This window comes from Mya arenaria, chromosome 4 (assembly GCF_026914265.1).
Source record: "Mya arenaria isolate MELC-2E11 chromosome 4, ASM2691426v1".
Lineage (NCBI taxonomy): Eukaryota > Metazoa > Mollusca > Bivalvia > Myida > Myidae > Mya > Mya arenaria.
The window spans coordinates 58,355,942-58,377,583 of NC_069125.1; the positions used below are offsets into that span (position 1 = coordinate 58,355,942).

General features: G+C 37.7%; 2 protein-coding genes across 6 annotated transcripts; one reads left to right on the forward strand and one right to left on the reverse strand.

The window, feature by feature from the left end:
- The first annotated feature begins 972 nt into the window (after nt 1–972).
- On the forward strand, nt 973–7,835 carry LOC128232287 (uncharacterized). 2 transcript variants are annotated; one of them, XM_052945768.1, is made up of 2 exons: nt 973–1,132; nt 7,229–7,821. In XM_052945768.1, the coding sequence occupies exons 1-2, from the start codon at nt 1,120–1,122 to the stop codon at nt 7,609–7,611; spliced, it is 396 nt and encodes a 131-aa protein (XP_052801728.1). In that variant the 5' UTR covers nt 973–1,119; the 3' UTR covers nt 7,612–7,821. The 2 variants fall into 2 exon arrangements, with proteins under 2 accessions (XP_052801728.1, XP_052801727.1); XM_052945767.1 differs by lacking the exon at nt 973–1,132 and adding an exon at nt 1,981–2,137 and having other exon boundaries at nt 7,229–7,835.
- Nucleotides 7,712–20,916, reverse strand: LOC128232285 (glycosyltransferase 1 domain-containing protein 1-like). 4 transcript variants are annotated; one of them, XM_052945765.1, is made up of 13 exons: nt 20,781–20,824; nt 20,216–20,355; nt 15,079–15,198; nt 14,138–14,286; nt 13,743–13,848; nt 13,566–13,617; nt 13,006–13,045; nt 12,633–12,848; nt 11,345–11,400; nt 10,772–10,815; nt 10,383–10,503; nt 10,054–10,152; nt 7,712–9,814 (listed from the first exon to the last, which is right to left on the reverse strand). In XM_052945765.1, exons 3-13 carry the CDS (start codon nt 15,150–15,152, stop codon nt 9,644–9,646), a joined length of 1,128 nt encoding a protein of 375 aa, XP_052801725.1. In that variant the 5' UTR covers nt 15,153–15,198; nt 20,216–20,355; nt 20,781–20,824; the 3' UTR covers nt 7,712–9,643. The 4 variants fall into 4 exon arrangements, with proteins under 4 accessions (XP_052801725.1, XP_052801724.1, XP_052801723.1 ...); XM_052945764.1 differs by lacking the exon at nt 20,216–20,355 and having other exon boundaries at nt 20,781–20,916; XM_052945763.1 differs by lacking the exons at nt 20,216–20,355; nt 20,781–20,824 and adding an exon at nt 19,279–19,402.
- Nucleotides 20,917–21,642: the final 726 nt, after the last annotated feature.

A 21,642-nucleotide genomic window follows, 5' to 3' on the forward strand; every position in this document is an offset into this window, starting at 1 on the left:
CGTTGTGCCAAAATGCTGTTCACATTTAACTTGAAAAATAAGAGTTTAAAAGGGAAATGAGCTCTCATATTGACAATACACGCCTTTGTCTGAAGGGAAGGGGAGAATATTTGTTTAAGTATGTCCCTGTACAACAACAACAACAACAACAACAACAATCGGCGAGGGTTCGCATCAGCTGGCCGTGCTGTGGTTAACATTTGGGTCATCCTTCTGTTGCAGGTGCAAGAACCTCGCTTAAACCTACATAGACTTGCTTTATGTTTTTCCTCGCCTTTGATCATGGGCGTTGAAGCTAGTTTAGTCCGATACATTTAACGCCCCTCCCTCGGCGTTGGTCAGCCATTCGAATGAAGAAACAACTGAATGCACTATGCCTGTTTGACTCTTATGCCTGATACCAAAAACTGTCCAGAATAAGTTAACTTGGTGCACAAGTATGTTCAATTCATATGTTTACCTCAGGAGACCAGAGAGTAAACTCTGTGAAGCAATCCAGTGGTTCTGAGATCGAATCCTGCTGACGAACTAAACATTGTGATATTTTCTACTTTGTATTGGGTAGTGGGTGTGGTTATATTTAGAATTTATAACTTTCATATTTCAATAATATTGTATTCTATTTTTACCGAATATGTTTTATATTTGATTGCTTCAATGACGCAGCTTATAGGTCTTTAAATGTTGCAATGTCGATGGACATTTTAAAAGTTTCGGTCTCAAAGCCATGGCAACGAATTGTTTTACGTTGTGATACAGACCAACTAACAAATACAAGAATTTATTCTGAAATTTATTCAATTTTCTTAGATATTGATTTTTAATCTTAAGACTTTTCTTATATCTAATAATTGACTTTATATCAGGATTTCACAATGTAGAGATTAATCGACGCATTTCTGCTAAACCTTTATGATCCAATCTGATCGAACAATGTACATGTCGAGGTATTAAAGCAATGGCATTTGAATAGGATTCGATTAAAGCTCGATATTTATTCAATATCGCTACCGGGCGGTTGTGTATTCTATATCCACAAATGTAAACAGAGTATAACCAAGTTAAAACAAGACCTGATCGTTTAAACATATTTTTGAGGACTTTATTCATTGTTTAAACATGCCAGAAGAAGGTGAGTGTAATTGATAGTTTAATGACAATTTAACTCCGTGTAATCTTTTTCTTAGTTCGCTCATAACTTGAAAACATTCTAGTCGCTAACCGTAGAAACATTGCTGTTTTAAGTGTTAAACTTGCTGTATTATAGTAGATCGTAGATGGTCTAGTATGATTGGATTTCTAGGTTCCAGACTTAAAATGAATAAGGCGCTGTTGTTACGGTGTGGGCATAATTGCAGTTATTTAGTTATTCAAACATCCTAAACAGTATCGTCAATAGAAGAATATGTAGCTGTATCCAAAGAGATCCGTAGGAATTATTTAAATCACCGTCACATATGCCCACAGTAATGTTTTACCCTAACAGTCGAAGAGAGTAAACAATCTCGTCGAATCCTTGCATATCTATTTTTGAATTCATCATGATTTCCATTCTCACCTGGTCGAATCCATTGCATGCAATTTAAAATTTCGGGAATTTTCTGAACGATCTTTCGACTATAATTATACACCACTCGCTGGTTTTAAATCCAGATTATTAGGCATTTTTGGAATAACTCGTGGAATTATCTCAACTTATGTAACGAGCGGTTTTGTATTTGAAACGTGTTTATATACCTTCATTGGTAAAGTGTATACCATTAGTATGTCTTAACAATAGGCATTCATTTAACTTTTTATGCTTGATTTGTTTAAAAACTGACGATAATGAAGCTTTGACATTTTCAACTTAGTTTTTATTGTTTACAAATCAACCATGCTATAACATAACACCGAACAAACAAAACATGAAGATCAAAACAAACACAAATTAAAAGTAGTAATTGAAAAGGAATCCCTTGCGTAAAATGCGTCTTTTGTGTTCTTTCATTTGAAATATCGCTTGTGTGTAGTGTTCTTCTTCATTAACCAACTTACAAACGTGGAATAAACAAACAGTGAAACTAAACATTGAAAATGCCTCGAAAAAGGAAATCTAAATCTAAATCACGCGGGTCGACGCGCAGTTTATCAAGAGGTACTGCTATTTTCATGAGTGACTTTAATTCCAAGCTCAATAAAATGTATTTCGGAGGTTAAATAAATTCCTTTCTGATTGTAATTTGTGCGCTGTAAATATGCATAATAAAAGGTTTTGGTTCTGTGGTACCTTTGTGTCTTATGACACAATTACTTGGTATTTGGACAGCATTTTTGGCCAGTCAAGCTACCTGATTCGAGCGATTGTGATCTCTTGGACTGAGAATCACATACAATATGTTCTAGTGCTCTATGCTACACATAATAAACAAATAATCCACTTTTGGTCGTTTATTTTTACATACTAAATATTATAAAATTTTATAAAATCTTTATCATTCATATAACCAGGTAGCTCGACTGGCCAAAATGCTGTCCAAATACCAAGTAACTGTGTTTTATGACGGCTGAGTTACCTCAATATTGTTTCGCTAAGGCGGCAAAATACGCAGGGTAGACTGACAATGCATTTTCAGAAATGAGGCCGAACAGTTAGTTTAAACATATTTTATTCAGTTCGTATATACAAAAATAACAGTACAGCAATAGTATGATGAAATGGATCGGAAAACAAGCAATGTAATTGCTTATATTAATTCCTTTCCATGTAGCAGTGTACAGTAACGAAATGCATAGAAAAGTCAGTGTATGATGTGAAGTGAACAGTTTGACGAAATATATTAGTTTAATAACTGTTCAAACTATTATTTACATTTAATTTGAATGTTTTGGAATAATAAGATAACTATTAAAAAGACAAACAAACAAAAAGAAAAAAAACGCAAAAATATTCTGTCACACACACTGTCCCGATGAAAAGCGATCGATACACCAATGGGGTCGACTGTTAGGCATCAAAACGCTTTGATGCTGTAATGAATCTCTGGACTTTTAAAAACAAGCTTGAATTAGCATCAAGGGTAAGGCGATCATTACCGAAAAGAAGATTTTCTACAGTAGCAGCACAAGGTAAATCATGGATAAAACGGTTACGCATTAATTGATATCTAGGACACTGAGTGAGATAATGTGACACAGTTTCAACGGCGCCACAAGCACAAAGGGGAGAAGGAATAATATTTCTTCTGTGAAGGTCATAATTTAATGAGCTACATCCTAATCGCAGACGAGCATGATTAACTTGGTGTTGTCTGTTTCCTACATTATACAGGAGTTGTGATTTCTTTGGTTTCGTGTTAAATTGTGATTTAAACTCGCTGAGAGTAGGTGCATGTCTGATATCTTCAGGAAGTGAGTTCCACTGGCGAATAGTCAGGGGTAGAAATGAAGTAGCATAGGCTTGAGTTTTACAAGGGATGACTGGAACTTCTGAGCGATTTCGTAGGGCATATGGCTGAGCTCTCGGCTGAGGAATTAGATTTGTAAGATACTCTGGAGAAAGACCATTTTTCATTTTAAAGAACAGAATGAGGCGATGTTTGCGTCTCCTTTCCGCAAGTGTATCCCAGTTAACGTCAGCTATAAGCCGCTCAATACTACAAAGTTTGGTAGCACCGGTTACAATTCTAGCCGCCTCGTGTTGGACAGCTTCGATATCATTTTTTAATTCATTACTACAATTGTCCCAGACAACATCGGCATACTCGAGTAAAGGTCTAATAAAAGTGACATACATTTTGTCCAAGGTTGCACGGGAAATTACAAACTTTAACGTCCTAAGAATACCAATTCTCTGCCATGCCTTGTTGACGTTTGAAGATATGTGGGATTGCCATTTGCCATCTGAAGAGAAGGTTACCCCAAGATGTTTATGAGTGCTGATTTGAGATATGGGTACATTGTCGAGATAAAGTGGGGGTTGATTTTGTTGTTGACGTCTACGAGAAAAGAGAACAGATTCTGTCTTGGATGGATTAAAAGTTACTAGCCATTTCTTCGACCAAGATGATATTTGAGATAGATCATGGTTAAGGTCGGCTGCAGAAGATACGGGATCTTCGACAATAATGTAAAGACTGGTGTCATCTGCGAATAAGCGTATGTTTGCCTTAATGTCATTGACAATGTCATTAATGAAAATAAGGAAGAGCAATGGTCCAAGGATAGATCCTTGAGGAACACCAGCGTTGATAGTGAGGATTCCTGAAGCAGAGTTGGATAGGACTACCCGTTGTTTGCGGTCAGAAAGATAAGAGGAAAACCAATGGAGAAGTGAACCACTTATACCAATGGATGACAGCTTATGAATAAGGCCATGATGCCAGACTCGGTCGAACGCCTTTGAAACGTCACAAAAGACAGCCCTTACTTCTTTCCCTTCATCTAAGGCTTTGCTGACGTCGTTGTAAAAGAAAGCTAACTGGTTGACGCTAGAATCGCCTTTGATGAAACCAGATTGGAAGGATGTAAGTATTGTATTCGAGATGACGTAGTTGTAGAGGTGTTTGTGGATACAGCGCTCCATGAGTTTGCCAATACAACTTAGAAGTGATATTGGTCTATAATTGCAGGGACTAGATGGATCAGATTTTTTGAAAATGGGGCAGACGTTCGCCAACTTCCATGGAGAAGGGAAGGTAGAGTTTGCCAACAATCTGTTAAAATATTTCGAGAGAGGCACAGCAAGTTCGTCTTTGCCCTCTTTAATAAGTTTAGGACTAATCGAGTCAGGACCACTGGCTTTACTAGGATCAATACAGGAAATTGCATCTCTAACGTCCTGGCTTGTCAACAATATTTGTGAGAGGAAAGTGGATGGAACGTTCTCAACTGTAAAAGGGGGATGTTGCTGGGGTTCTATGGTTGATTGTTTGCTAAAGTATGAGTTTAGAAGGTCTGCCTTTTCTTCATCGGACTCTGCCTTAATTGTTCCATCAATAAGAGTTGGAATTGGTGAAGATGTTTGTTTTTGAGTTAGTTGTTTAGCTAGTTTGAACCATACTTTAGTTGTTATGTTATCAGAGTTAATTTTGTTTATTATTTTATGTTCGTATTCCTTTTTAATTTTTCGAATTATATTTGTTGTTTCGTTGCGATAGTTTCTGAATTGTTCCCAAGCCAGTGCATTATTTGAAAGTTTAGCTTTTCGGTGTAATTTGTTACGTTTTCTGATTCGTTGTTTTACCTCTTTGTTTATCCAAGGAACGTCGCCTGGACGAATAGTTACGTTTTTATTTGGAATACTCTCAGAGGCTGATTTTAAGATTGAGCTAGCGATTGTGTCTGCCGTAGCATCTAGATTTTGATTGTTTTCGATGAACGACCAGTCGGTGGATCTGAGTTTATCGTTATATTTTACATAATCGCCTTTGTCATATAACCATATTTGGCGCTGAAAGTGAGTCTGCTTAGGTTTTGTGAATTTTAAGACAGCAACAGTCGGACAGTGAAACCGGACAAGATTTGGAACAAAAGGATCTGCGACGAAACTTGAAATAACTTGATTAGTGTGTTTAATGAACATGAGGTCAATAAGTGAACTAGAGTGCTCGGTGAAGTGAGTTGGTGAGTTAATGAGCTGTTCAGAATTTAGGGAGTCTATCAATCTACACATTTTATTTGACGAATTCAAGCTAATGTTGATGTTAAAATCACCTGCTACAAGTATGTTGTCAACATGCTGGTTGAATGCTTGGTCGAGTGAATGTTCCATGTTAAGCCACTGTGTGTTGTTTGAGTTAGGAGGTCGATAGATTCCGCCCACAAGTAATTTGCGCTGGCATACATGTATTTCAACCCAAACCGCTTCGACACCATTAACATCAAGATCATTTCGTTGAATTGCATGCAGAGTATCTCGGACATATATTGCGACACCCCCACCAAGACGATCGTTTCTGTCATAACGAAATGGTTTTTTAAAGTTTGGGAGTTCGACATCTTTGTCTGAAATTTTATTTGACAGCCATGTTTCAGTAAGGACAAGAATATCGTACGGTTGTGCTTCTACTGTTAGAATGTCAAGTTTTGGTTTCAGACTTTGTATGTTCAGATTCATGATGCTCAGACCACTATTGGTTAGTGCTGCATATGAATTTAATGAGGAGTTCAAGCTATCAGAGTTTGTAGAAGGACCAGGATTAAGCTCAATATCGCCCGATCTGCTGATGAGCAGTTGATTCTTAAAGTACAATTAGGGGACGGACTAACTTTCGACGGTATTACATATTGAAACTGCGGGGAAATATGGGAAACATAATCTTGCTATAAAAGGATTGTTTAATTTATTTTTGCTCAGACTAAACAATATATTTATGATACGTACTATGTTATACACTATTAGAGTGCATTTTTTTCATGGCGCCCTTTCTTTAATGATTTGCATCAATGGTTTTCTTGTTAATTATGGCACAGATAACAGAGACAGGTTTAACAGTAACAGGGTTATTAGTTCTGCGTCAGTTTGATCTGTACGGATTGGACACGAGTGGATATTGCAGATTTGGATTTTCCGGTGATTTGAAATGTGCAAAATTTAATGAAAGTCGGATTAGACCGTCCGGGTCAAAATGCAGTACTTATAACCATTTTTTTCATATTCATCACTGGTCTAAATCAATTAGAAGCCAGCTCAATTACATTCTAATGACGCACTGAAAGCATTTTGTTTTCTAACGTCGTTTCATCATGGCAAATTGATACTTGTTAATACGTATGTCACTTTATGACGTGGCTGAGTGGAATACGGTGATGTTGCGCTACCCGGAACATGTATTTTGCTATCCGTATTTCTGCTGATTTATGATAATATCATTTCAGATAAAAAAGATTGATTACATTGTTAACATTATTAACACACGTCATCATATGCGTTCTATAAAAGCGAACGGTTTTACCAATAAAGACCATGGAAATTCAATAGCGTATCGAAACGATGAATCCACACAACTTCAAGACACTATTGCTTTTCCGTTTGAAAAATACATTATTTTTTATATTTAACAACAAACGTATTAACATACCTGAGGTTGATAAGAATAGTATCTAGTATCGCCTCAAAACGTTGAATCCACAAACACGTTTTCTGTGTGTTTTTTTTTTCCATTCCATTAGCAAACATACCCGTGATTGAAACATTGGTATAGTTCCCGGAGTCTGATCTCTAACGTTGACTTTTACTTCGTTGCAGCGTCGACAACGTCGAAGGTGCGCGAGTCCTCCGTGTTGACGGACGGCTCCCTGGCCATCCTAGCGCGCGAGATCGCCACCGACAAGATGAACGGTCTGGTGATGTGCATGCTACTCAACATCCCCACCACCGTCATTGTGAACGCCGCCAACGGCGCCAGCGACAACGGCCTTATTGACGCCACAGATACCTGCAAGATCGAGACCACACAGAAACTCCTCATTGACTGGAAGTTGTCACGAGCCGCCTCAAAAGAGAAGGATAAGGTGCGCGATTTGGAGCGCGCGCTCCGCGAGATGGGGAAGGCGGAGTTTGCTGACGTCATTAATGACAAGCATGCAAACAACGTAGAGTTGAGTGGGGAAGCGTTCGCTAACTTGTAACGTAGGCAATATGAACTTGCTCCGTGTTGTTCGAGTGCATTATTTAATACATCTCGTTGTTGCCAAATATTGTGGATTTAGGATTTAAAATTAAAGACAGTTCTTGGAAATGTCATGTTTATTGGTTCTGTCGGTAATTTTGACAGTTTTGATATAAACAATTTTTTTGTATAACAACGTACAAGAATCACATTTTACTGTCATGTTATGTATACATAAAACAACTATTGAAATAAATATCAAGACATATAAACAACGGTGTTACACTAGCTCCCTTAACTGAAGTAATAATACGCTATAAGAGATAAAACGTCATTATTTTTTATTTGTTTAGTTTGAAATGACTGAAAAGACCGTATTTATTGAAAAAATTATAATGGGTGAATGCATCTTAGATTGTGAAAACAACAACAACAACAACAACAACAGCACACCAACCAATAAACAAAAGGGTGCATATGGTGGATTCGTTTTAAAGTAGTTTGCCACACTAAAGCATCTTGTTATAAGTTAAATCACTAAAGGTACTAAACCTTATGGGTTTATTATCGACACTGTTTTCACACATGTGTGTGGTGAGACAAGATTTCCCTAGACCTCCGTGCTCTTACATAAAAACACGAAGTTCAGAACGAGGTAGAAAACGCTAAAAACAACAAAAAGTCATATGAAATAACAATTATAACCTATAAATAACAGTGATGATATATAAACATGGGAGAACATCTCCCCTATACATTTAAACAACACAATGCATTTCAGCAAGTTAGTCTTAGGTATTAATGAATGTACAGATTGACTGTCCAAGAGTCGATATGATAACATGTCCATGATAGATGTAACAAATCTGTTGATAACATGTCCATGATAGATGTAACAAATCTGTTGTAAAATGATTCTCAAGTCATGAACAAATACTTTGTTAATCATGCTATAAAAAACAAGACGCACATCACATGAAAGGCTAACTTCATTAGAGAATTACAATATTAAAATGTGACTTGCAATATTTTGATAATTCAAGGGCCATAACTCTAGAGTGGCTTCGGCAATTTGACTATTTTGTAGTTTTTCTTTATTATAATTTTCCAGTCTGCATGTCGTGCGATCTGGTTGATTGTCAACCCTGGTCCGGTACCCACCATGAACATAGTCATAAACTTTAGTAACTTTTTAAAAAAAACAACAACAACTGTGTAACTCACTACCGAAGACTGAAAAAGTGAACGCCATCACGGATTGCATAAAACGCAGCGTAAAACAGTGGTTTAACTAAAATACTTATTCTGTTTCTTACAAATTGAGCTTAGTACGCATGTATACACACACAGTGGTACTGTTCACATACTTATTTATAAGGACTTGTATATAAATCAGAGTGAAATATTTGAGCAATACATAATACGAAACAATATATTGAACGCCATCTGTTTTCTGACGACGGAAAACTGACGCTGTAAATCACATACACAGGACTAGGAAGAAAATGGTTGTCATAAAGCTTTACACAGATTCTTCAAAAAGTGGAAGCACAAACCAGGAAAAGTACAATAACAAATCACAGTCACTTCAAACTTAAACACAATTTGTAATTTTGTAAACTTTTGTAATTCCTGACATAGTTCAAGAACAGTTGAACATGGTCCGCTTGGCACATAATGTCAAACATGTCGTAAGTAAAATACAACATTGAAAACGTTCAAAACAAATATTATTTAAACATTTGGACGAAATAACTTCACCGTAATAACGTCTCAAAAATAGCAATAACACTAACAAAAGTTAATAAAAACGTAGAAAACTATAACTCTTACAACATATAGTGAAAACTAGCCCCGCCCCTGGCGGCCATGTTTTTATTATGAATCACAATAGGGTGAAGGAATATGATATATGGTCACCTAAGGAACATTTACCAGAAAATATTTTAATCCATAATGTAAAATATCACAATTCTCTAAGTTATAAACCGTTCTCATTCAATAAGAGTGAAAGTCCTGTTAATCTCGAAATTCTACATTGCGTCACATTGTCATGATGACATCACTCGAAAGTTATTGAGCGCTTTATGGACGAGCCTGACGTAGGCAGCCTGTTCCGCCTCCAGCGAGTGTTTCTCCGTCACGTACGCCCGCGCACGTGACGTCACGCTCTTCCGGGCCTCCGCGTCTACGAAAATTGTTTCCAGCTTTGAAGAGAATTCCTGAAAATTGATGTCACACTTATATTTGTCTGTCCGTCTTTCTGCTTATAACATAAGTCAATCATCTAACAAAACATTTTAAATACAGAAAGTCACTGTATTTAATAACAATGGCATATATTTTAGGTAATACAAATACAACTGATGTGCGGAGCTAGCATTTTCAGATCACTTAAACAATATATAAACATGGCCATAAATGTCACATATCTAATGTTGGTAGGTATAAGATGGACAACCTCAGCTGTATCGAACAGGAAGCCGGTGGTTCCATCCTCCACGATGGCCGCGTTACCCGGAATCTTCCTCGCCAACACAGGAGTCCCTAGGGCCATTGCCTGTGATACCAAACACAATGGACTACGTTAAACAGCAACAGTAAAATACTCATCGCACGGTTAAATGTGTTGTTTCAAGTTGACATGTCATGATTTGTAAATGTTAATGTATTCTCCAAATTTTAAAGGTAAAGGTAAAAGCGCGCAATGGTGAAATAGATAAAAAGCCTTAAGCAAGTTAAAAATTAGTTTGCCGTTAGCAATTGTAAGATGGGTTATAAACTACATACCTCTAGAAGAGACAGCGCCATGCCCTCACTAACGGAGGAGTTGACCAGTGCCTTACTGACACTGACTGCCGCCTGAGCGTCCTCGTGATCCAGACCGCCTACGTACACCACGCCCGGGCACCTGCAATTCGCAGCAACGGGTGTTGTGACGTTATAATGCACACTAGCGAATATTGAGTTATATAAGCATGCAAAGTAAAGGCCAAATATATTAAGATTTATATACTTAAGTGATATAATGAGTATATGCTTCGAGTATTACAGAAATAAGACTTTCCTTATTCAATTGAATATCTTAATGTACTTATCAGTCCTATCATTCATAGGAACACAACTTGTGGGGTGACATGGATAAGAATTATATAAATACACGTCCTTCCTGGATGTACCTTGATAGCGCTGCATAGAACCGCTGAAAGTAAGGCTCATCTAACTACAAGGAAAATAAACTTATAAGGTAGGATTATAAATGTGAAAGCACCTACACCTAAACTGAAAAGGTAAAATTATATATCATTTCTGTTTATGTTTGGACAAACTAAAAAGAACCCTTATCGCAAAGTATGAAAAAAACGAATACATTTTATCCAGACTTGCCAATTACAAATCAAATTTAAAAAGTTTCTATATTTCCTTCCTTTGTTTCACCATTAACATCGACAAAACAATTCGTTGTCATCATGATACACAATTACAAAGCACATTTCTTAATGTGGGTGTATTTTACCAAAAACAAAACAAAACAAAACTTTTCCTAGTATTTAAGCAGGGATGGCATATTTTTAATTATATATTATGTAAAATAATGCTATAACAAACAAAAATTATCATTATCAATGAAAGACGAACTTAGAACAACAGAAATCTAGAGTACATGGAATAGCTAAAATAGTAAATTAAATAAGTATGACATAGCAAGTATGCATGCAAGAGCGTATTGAAAAAAATAACACTAGCAATACCTTACTCCCTATTAAGACCATATAACAGTTCATTCTTTTGGTTGCCAGTCTCCATTCTGAAAAAGACACACAACAGAATACAGCTCGGGAAAATGTACAGTACATATGTCATGAGAGATCAGTCATTGCCGGGAACCTGTACAGTACACATTATGTCGTGTCAGATCAGTCATTGTCGGGAACCTGTACATTCCACAAAGCGTCGAGTCAGATCAGTCATTGCCGGGAACCTGTACAGGGCACATTACGTCGTGTCAGATCAGTCATTGCCGGGAGCCTGTACAGTCCAAAAAGCGTCGTGTCAGATCAGAAATCGCCGGGAACCTGTACAGTACACATTACGTCGTGTCAGATCAGTAATTGCCGGGAATCTGTACAGGACACATAATGTCGTGTCAGATAAGTAATCGCCGGGAACCTGTACAGTACACATTACGTCGTGTCAGATCAGTCATTGCCGGGGACCTGTACAGTCCACAAAGCGGCGTGTCAGATCAGTCATTGCCGGGAGCCTGTACAGTCTACAAAGCGTCGTGTCAGATCAGTCATTGCCGGGAACATGTACAGGACACATTACGGCGTGTCAGATCAGTCATTGCCGGGAGCCTGTACAGTCTACAAAGCGTCGTGTCAGATCAGTCATTGCCGGGAACATGTACAGGACACATTACGGCGTGTCAGATCAGTCATTGCCGGGAACCTGTACAGTACACATTACGTCGTGTCAGATCAGTAATTGCCGGGAACATGTACAGTGCACATTACGCCGTGTCCGATCAGTAATCGCCGAGGACCTGTACAGTACACATTGTGTCGTGTCAGATCAGTAATCGCCGGGAACCTGCACAGTTCACATAACGTCGTGTCAGATCAGTAACCGCCTGGAATCTGTAAAGATCACATTACGTGGTGTCTGTTCAGTAATCGTCAGACATCACCGGGAACCTGTACGGTTCACATTACGCCGTGCCATATCACTAAGGTCATCGCAGGGAACCTGTACAAATTATTCTCCATCGTTAGATCAGTCATTGCAGGGGACCTCTATTGAGCACATTACGTAGTGTCAGATCAGTCATCGCCGGGAAAATGTACAGTGCACATTCCATTAGGTAATTTATTTTACATCAGCAAGATTTTAGATGATTCCGAGGTATGTCATAGGGGAATCAGGTTTTAATCCAAATTAGCTTTCATGTTATGGTTTTGTAAAGCAAGAATGAATAATCAAGCATAAACAATAATTATTACAGATTATTTTGATTGGGAGAAAGTCACGAGGACGTACTAGCGAAAGGCTCCATGACAAACAGTGGATCTTTAACGGCGCGGATTCCTCCGACCCACGTGATTAGTTGAAGACTTTCAATTGGCTGAGCAAGGAACTCTTCAAACTTCATCATCACCGGAAGTGGGTTTTGTGGACAGTGTGCTGGGATTGATAAGACGTTTTCCCGAATATAGTGTTTTATACGGAATGTCGACCTCGGTAAAACTTCTACCCCTGAAAAAGATATTGGATTAAGGATTAAACGCCGAGCTGCTCATACATAATCTGGCATGTTTAACTTTTATTATTTTTTCGTTCGTGGATAGACAGCTCTATATTATACACGACAAAACTAAAATGATATAATAAACTTTAAAGTACGATGGTTTACCTTGAGGTATTACTGATAGGCGTTCCTCCTCTAGATATGCCTGAAATGAACAGTTGACTTTGATACAAGAGTGTAAGTCAAAATAGAAAATCCCATCAACTGTTCATATAACATACAGTTGCAGACATGAATCGTCATGACAAATGTTTGATAAAACTTTAATTAAAGTGGAACTCGTATTCAAAATCAATACATACACATGTATAACAAACATAAATTTTAAGTGATAAACCTTTAACTACTTACTAAATAATACATTTATGGAAAATATTAATTACTGATAACAAGATTGTAACCGTGTATTTAATATTTGAACACGCAAACATATTAAATAATTGGTGAAGGCTCAAAGATTTACTGTGATCTTCTATCGTTTCATAAGGTAGAAATATCGTGTTTTCTGCACCTTTCTTTCGAATTAAACTCGGTATCCTTTATAAGAACCATTGTTTTTTACATGTTTTCATCCTTTTTGGTATACATGTACATGCATTTAAACAATTGTATTAATCGTGGTAAATCTTATTTGGGAGTAAGAGTGCATCTTTAAGTTCACTGACCCATCGCTGTCTGCATGCGTCCGCCATAGCCTCGCTGAATGCAACAACCGGACTAAAAGAAAGGAAGCATTTATGCACACGAGGACTTCTTTTATATCACAATATGTTTATACCAGAATGAAGATGTCTTCACTAGTTAATACTGTCTTGCATTTTCTCATAAATGCATGCGCTTACCCTGCTCCGCGAACGGCTTGGGTCATAACGTCCTCCTGACAGCCGTTCTCCGGCGCCCCATTGACGTCCGTGCCGCCTACGATGAGGATATAGGGGCAACTGAGGTCTGCAACGAGTAACAAATTAATCAACGTTGATCAGCAATCACATTGAGGCACGGCAGATGACACAATACTGAAATACTGCACTGAAGAGGCAGAATATGCAACGCTGTCGTTATCGATAGACGAGGGGTGCCACACAAAATGCAATTAAAATCAAATACAATATTCGTATGCTTTTAACCTTTCAACCACAGTCTATATTATTTATCGTTCAAGATTGTCACACCAACGCTTGACAGACACTGACATTTTAATATATAATAACTAATAACTCATTAATGTATCGTCTACCTTTAAGAACAATGCCGCACTTGAAGGCGTGTATGCCGACGGCGACGGAGATGCCTGCATCCCTTATGTAGTCGTTCCAATCGCCTCCCCCAGGAGGATGGTCCGGCCCCGACAGCACGCAATCTAGCCCGCCCGCTTCTAACTCATGTCTGAAACGTTAAATACATGAGGTATGAAATGCATGAATACGTTTTTATTGTGCAGCTATCGCCAGACAAGTAATCGATACATTATCAACAAGTTGACATACATAATGGGGAAATAAACAACAATCCGCTTGTCAGTCAGAATATGTGACCGACTTCAGCAGTTATCAGCTCAATATCACCTAGATAGGAGTATGCAAGGACAACTGTAGTAATAGTAACAGGACAACCCGTCTGGACACAAACGATGGTTATCTGAATGTCATGGGTGTGCAAATACAGCAGCGACACTGATAGTATGGTTACAGTGTGCTCGACGCTGAACACTTTCTGGCGCAGAGGATATTACAATTCAAAGCAATTCATAGCTATAACACCGTTAGTGGATGCTTATGCTTCTCAGATTTTCCTAGATTTGGGGTCATAATTCGAATTATTATAATAGTAAGAGTTATGGGGATTTCTACACATGTTCGTATTGACATGTTTAATATGCGTTCCAAGTTTAATGTCTATAACATTTCACGGTGAAAGCTAGTCCATATAAACAGCCGCTTCAGAGTCTTTGACATTTTTTATTAGTTATAGGGAACACAATAAATATCTAAATGTTAAAAAACGTTCCCTTAACGCGCATTATTGTGGCTAGGTGAAAGCCAGAGTAGCTAAACTCATGCATATCTTATTCGATACTTGCAAGTTGCCTGGCCACTTATTGAGCGGTGACAGCAACAGCAGCTGTCGTTTTCGTACACCTCATTTCACATCGGTACCTGTTAACAAACTCCTGCCTACCTTATTCTCTGAATGGTAGCCAGGTTCCCTGACCGCTTGTTGAGCGGTGACAGCAAGAGTACTCGCACATCCATCTCCACCTCGTTCCGCCCCTCATTTCACATCCATAGCTGATAAGTACTGTGCAGAAGTAAAAATGATTCTTTTAAATACCCGAACCTCACAGTTCATATTTCAGATGTTATGATACACGCTATATATTAAAACAACTTTTGTTTGTAGTTATCTGCCTATCAAATAAGTCAAAATGTGTAAATTAATTTGATTTCTACATTGGATTGTTTATACAAACTCTAACTATACTCCGATACGGTGGCATATTTGAAGGCCACTGTCATAAAATAGAGAATCCTCAAGAATGGTTATCTGGATTAACAATAACCCTATTTTCTAACTTGGCCGTGACCGATAACATAGGAAATGAAGAGAAAGGGGCACAGTCAGACAGTTTATAACCAAAGTGAAAGCTACACTTGGATCTTTAAAAAAAATGCCATTGAATAGAATGACGCACTAGACCCTTTGGTAGATGAATTATTAATGCAAGAAGAAGCCCTTCAGCGGATGATCGAACATGTGTCCCCTGGATTGGCAGCCCATGGATCATACTCAGTATAAAACTTGTCCGTCTCCTTATACATACATTATTGGTGCCATTCAGGGTATTGCTTGATTGATTTTCATTCCATTCAAATTATGCACATTTATTTTACTCCTTAGATTTGAATCATTCGAGGATTTTATATTAAAAGACGACCCAGACCACTGGACACCACGACCGCCAATCTCCAGATGACTCAAAGGGGACTCTGAGCCTCCCTTGTGCATGATTAGTGGCAACTATGAAATATTACCAAAGTGACGTACACAAGAGCTTTGCCCGGCTTTCCTTTAACCTGGACTGGCCCCTCTTTACTATCTTTTCGATTGTGAAACACTTATATCATATGACCTTGTTTCACAACATCGTTATTATTCAACAATTATTTCAGCTCTAAATTATTCTCTTCGGGTCTCAGTGACCTCATCGGACATCCACTGGTGAGGGTAAGTTCCTGTCCACTAAAGGCTTCTTTTTCACATTGTACGAGGGATGCGGTATTCAAATCATAATGTAGCCAATGGGTGCGGGCACACATACACCTATAAAACCGGCACCCAAAGATGACATTGAACCTATTTATAAGAAGTTCGCACCTCCAATACCTATAGTCATGTTATCCAACTGACTGCATTTACGCACAAGTTAGATAAACAGTTTATTTCATAATGTTTATGAAAGTATAGATATCGTAACATTCACGTAAGTCTATATCTAGAGTTTCTAAACAGTCATATAAAGATACCAGGTATTGGTTAGTAACAGTTACTGGACACAACCCGGGTAATTGAAATGAAACACGAGCGCTTGAACCATAGTAACAACTTTCAATAACTACCATGCGGTAACTGTGAATAGTGCTATATTTTATCCGCATGTTAGATTCTGAACGGTTATCCTTGTGACTGCTCCGCTAATTTATAGATGAAAACAAAAAGGAAAAATAGTCGGAAAAAACAAACACATTATATACAATAATGACGGTAACATGCACCTTCTACGCAATCATGTCCCTGATGATCAACTCGATCAAATGTGATAATAATATATAAAATAAATTTGGTGAACTATTGTTGGAAATTCATGTTCAGTGAGTCTACGGCCGTTTAAGTGATCTTAAATCTAGGAAAGACCGTTTAAGTGATCTTAAAGCTAGGAAAGACATGTTCAGTGAGTCTACGGCCGTTTAAGTGATCTTAATGCTTGGATAGACATGTTCAGTGAGTCTGCGGCCGTTTAAGTGATCTTAATGCTTGGAAAGACATGTTCAGTGAGTCTGCGGCCGTTTAAGTGATCTTAATGCTTGGAAAGACATGTTCAGTGAGTCTGCGGCCGTTTAAGTGATCTTAATGCTTGGAAAGACATGTTCAGCGAGTCTACGGCCGTTTAAGTGAACTTAACGCTTGGAAAGACATGTTCAGCGAGTCTACGGCCGTTTAAGTGAACTTAACGCTTGGAAAGACATGTTCAGCGAGTCTACGGCCGTTTAAGTGATCTTAATGCTTGGAAAGACATGTTCAGTGAGTCTACGGCGGTTTAAGTGAACTTAACGCTTGGAAAGACATGTTCAGTGAGTCTACGGCTGTTTAAGTGATCTTAACGCTTGAAAATACATGTTATGTGAGTTTCCGGCCGTTAAAGTAAATTCAACGCCTTGAAAGACATGTTAAGTATGTCTACGGCGGTTTTAGTGAGTCTATGGCCGTTTAAGTGACCCTTACGCTTTGAAAGACTTGTTAAGAAGTCTACGGCGGTTTAAGTGAACTAAACGCTTTGAAAGACATGTTAAGTGAGCGGGTTTAAGTGAGTTTAGGCCGTTTAAGTTATCTTAACGCTTTGAAAGACATGGCAAGTGAGTCTACGGCGGTTTAAGTGAGTTTACGGCGGATTAAGTGAACTTAACGCTTTGAAAGACATGTCAAGTGAGTCTACGGCGGTTTAAGTGAGTTTACGGCGGATTAAGTGATCTTAACGCTTTGAAAGACATGTCAAGTGAGTCTACGGCGGTTTAAGTGAGTTTACGGCGGATTAAGTGATCTTAACGCTAACCTTATCAGGCTTTCCGTAATTTTCTGACATTTCTTATTTTTTTATTTATCGTTTGCTGGTGGTAGATAGATTTGGGACGGGAAAGGCACTTATAGAACGGTAAAACTAGGCATGTGTCAGGAAGTATCTTGTTTCATTGAGCAAAATTACTGCCTTATACCTATTTTTAATAACAAAAGGAAATTTACCTGGTTATCTTTAAAATAAGTTACTTAATATGTCTCAAAAGTCTCTAAAATTGAGAAAATTACATGAATTTTAAAAACGGAAACAAAAAGAGTTAGCTTGTTCTAAGGGACTTTCAGCGAGAAATTGGGGTTTTACACCGGATACTTGCTGCATTCTACACTATCCGCACACAACATACGACATTGGATTGGACTGTTCTAAAGAAAAAAAACCCACTGTACATGTTCAAGATAATGTCTTATAGTTATAGACCGCCCTAAGGCGAGTGCATATAAGAGACGCCATATAAACTCGCACCTGCCATGGGTTCAGTAAACGTGTTTGTGGCGAACAATTGCTGTTTGGTTCCCCGCTTGCAGTGCATGCGCTGAGTTGCAACAGGGATATAAAACAAAACAGCTTGCTTACATAAGTCAAACGCTCGCCCCACTGAACGCACTGCTGGTTCCGAACAAAACATGCATGCTTATCGCATTCCATGCTTTAAAGTCTAAAGCCATTCTTGACGGCTATTACTAAAACCCTTGCCCGACACACACCGCAACGTGGACTTGAACATTGAAGTAGTGTTCTTATTGATCGAAGTTCTCTTTCAAATGTTTAAAACTTTTAAGTAAATTAAAGTTTGTCACACCAAATTTAACATACACACTCCACTTTAAACACACCAAAAATGCTAGAACTTATTAAATTGATATTTGTACATATACACAGCACTGACAACTTATTTACGGGTTTAGAATTAGACCATGTTGTTGAGAACTCACTAATGGGGTTCACCTAGTAGTACATCGAGCTCATATGGACCCCTTTAAACTAATAAACAACGTCATTTGTCATAGTTCTAAGTAACAACGTAGCCTTTTCGGAATGACCAGTTGTAGCATAAATAACCTACATTTCATATATATGAGAAAAATTAATAAGATTAAATTTAAAATGGAAAAAAGTCAAAAAGCAATACAACTTCGGCATGATCATGCCGATAACTTTTACAAGTATGGAAACATTTCGATTAAACGAGTCCAAGTCGGGGCAGGGTTATTAAATATGTTTTATTATTAATTTATAAAACATAATGATACCATCTCACCATTACCATTTATCATTTCACTCATTACGCTGTGTAAACATGTTTACTCATATCCAGGTTGTAATTTTCTTGTTCTGAAAATGAATGAGCATTGACTACAAAAAAACGTTTGAAATGGCTTAGAAGTTAGATATTGGAGGTTATGACAACGAGCGTTACTGCTACCTGTGGTGTAGCATTATAGCTAACGCCAACATCTTTGCCTGGTTATTTATATCATTTCCACAATAGAGTAAGATTTATACAACAAACAAAAAAAACAACTTACGTTTACGAAGTTTCTGTCAGCTGACGTTTCTAATGTGTCTTTTGTTTACAAACAAGTCAATGGCAAGTTATAAACAAGGGAGGTTATACTTAAAGATATATAAAAACAGTTTACATCCACTAATAGTACCAGGATATATTTTCGAATCGATGATAACCTTGTATGCTTAATATAGTCATCATCGGTACCCCAGCGTATCATAACCTATATGATATGCCAGTTTTTCGTCTATTTAATCTTAAAAAGTTTGTTGAATGACACACATTCCTTTGATCCACTACAATTAATTTATTTTGGAATCTGATTGGAGTAAAAAAACTGGTCAAGAAACAGTAACCATATACTGTAAATATATAGATGTTGTGAAAGGATTGCTTAGCCCCATCGACATTCATGAGATTGTGACGCCCATTATCAGATGAATTTCGTTAAATTAAATAAATAGATATTTTAAAAAATACAACAATATCTTATTACTAGTTATAAATACAGAGCTTCAACTATTCCAAATATGCCGAGTTGAGTGCATAATTAAACAGCGTATTGGCTCAGCCTCCACGCTTTGGCTCAAGCTCCCTGGCTTTTGGCTCCAGCTCAACCCAGAAAAAGAGTATAAACATGCTTATTCCGGTAAACAGGCGGTCTTTTTTATTCCCGACAAAATAAAAGTACTCGATAGTACTGGTTTTATCTTAAATGTAAATGCTTCTTGAATGAAATTCAGCTGAAAATTGGTGAAAATGTTCTACTTTCGTTTGTAAACAGGCATGTGTTTGATGGGAGAATCTTTTTTATAACTCCATAATCAAGATGTTTACAAAATAACCAAAATACGTGTGAAGATTAAACATATTTATTTATACGGCACTGTATTCCCCGATTTCTCAAATAAGCCCTCATAATTGTGATATTAGATAAAATAACGAGTCATACTTACGTTTTATGACAGTGATGCCCGTTCTTTTGCTCTAGCTCGGAAGTGTCATTAGCTCTTTTTATAAACAGTTCCTGGAGCCACTATTTCGCATCCGTGATGAAGCGCGATTAGAAAAAAATGCAAAATCGCGGAGACTCCACCTACAGACGTAACGAAAGGTCGAATGGTCAATGCAAAATAAACGCGATTTTAATCGGACCAATATAAATATTTGATTTAAGATGACGACATGCATATGCATGAACGACGTTTATTATCGTACGACTTAGGAGTTCATGAAAGAAAACAAAGCTTGGACCGATTGGTCAGATTTAAGTTTACAACGTTGATAACTTCATCAAAATACTTTTGAGTTCACATACTTGTAAAAAGCAAGTACAGCTGAAACAATTGCCACACAACGTATTACAAATACCGCATAACAAAGCGTATATTTAAAACAATATAGTGGTGAAGCTTTGAAAGTTAACAACGACGGTCAATTTAATGAAGTCCTCAACAGTAGTAGGCCTAATATTGTACTTATTCCGTAAAGAATCGCTACCGTCGGAATACTTTAACTTACCGGTGAAAAATCTTGCCAAAAATAGGTCTAATGAAGATAAGATGATAATCTAAGTTCCAACTTTTTTAACTAGTTCTAAACAATCTTACACACTGTCCTAATTTTAACTTGAGCTGTTTACTAAAGTTTTATGCCGATGACCTTGTATTACTATCAACTAGTGAAACGGGCATTCGGAACTCCTCGGCCATTTTTTCAAAAACAACCTCGGATGTATGCCGGTACATCTGTTGAAGTAGTCCGTATTTTTTGAATAAAAGCATTAATTAAATGTAGTGTTTAAGAGTTGTATTTATTGCTCTCAGTTTAAATTGATTGCCAGTGAAGTGTATTATTGCAAACATAATTACGATTCCCAAGAGTTAAGTCATAAATTTTAACTACTAAATAAGATTACTACGCGATCTATTTGCAGCGGACTTAAACGTACCACTTTTTAAGTATGTAAACCGTCCATATACATCCGAGGTTGTTTTTGAAAAAAATGGCCGAGGAGTTCCGAATGGTGAAACGGGACTACACAGTTGTTTAAATTTACACTCCTAGTATAGTGATAAATAACTTAAATAAGATAATAATTATGTCCCCTTCGAAGAAGAGGGGTATATTGCTTTGCACAGGCATGTCGGTATGTCGGTCGGTTGGTAAAAGGCTGTCCATGTGATAACAAGACAATGCCTGCACCCATGGCCCTCAAACTTGACTTGGTGGTTGGGCCTGACCAGTAGATGACCCCTATTGTTTTTGGGGGTCAATGGGCCAAAGGTCAAGGTCACATTAACCTTGAATTGTAAAAGGTTGTCCGAGTGATAACTCGACAATGCCTGCACCCATGGCCCTCAAACTTGACTTGGAGGTTGGG

What these genes read in the sequence shown, in the direction of transcription:
- LOC128232285 (XM_052945764.1), bottom strand. Translation starts at nt 15,152, where the DNA reads ATGGATGTGCGAGTACTCTTGCTGTCACCGCTCAACAAGCGGTCAGGG. An exon ending in CCTATCAGTAATACCTCAAG is followed by an intron (nt 12,849 to 13,005) that starts GTAAACCATCGT and finishes TATCTTTTTCAG; the next exon opens with GGGTAGAAGTTTTACCGAGG. An exon ending in TCCTGTTCGATACAGCTGAG is followed by an intron (nt 9,815 to 10,053) that starts GTTGTCCATCTT and finishes ATCAATTTTCAG; the next exon opens with GAATTCTCTTCAAAGCTGGA.
- LOC128232287 (XM_052945767.1), top strand. Translation starts at nt 2,077, where the DNA reads ATGCCTCGAAAAAGGAAATCTAAATCTAAATCACGCGGGTCGACGCGC. An exon ending in GACGCGCAGTTTATCAAGAG is followed by an intron (nt 2,138 to 7,228) that starts GTACTGCTATTT and finishes ACTTCGTTGCAG; the next exon opens with CGTCGACAACGTCGAAGGTG.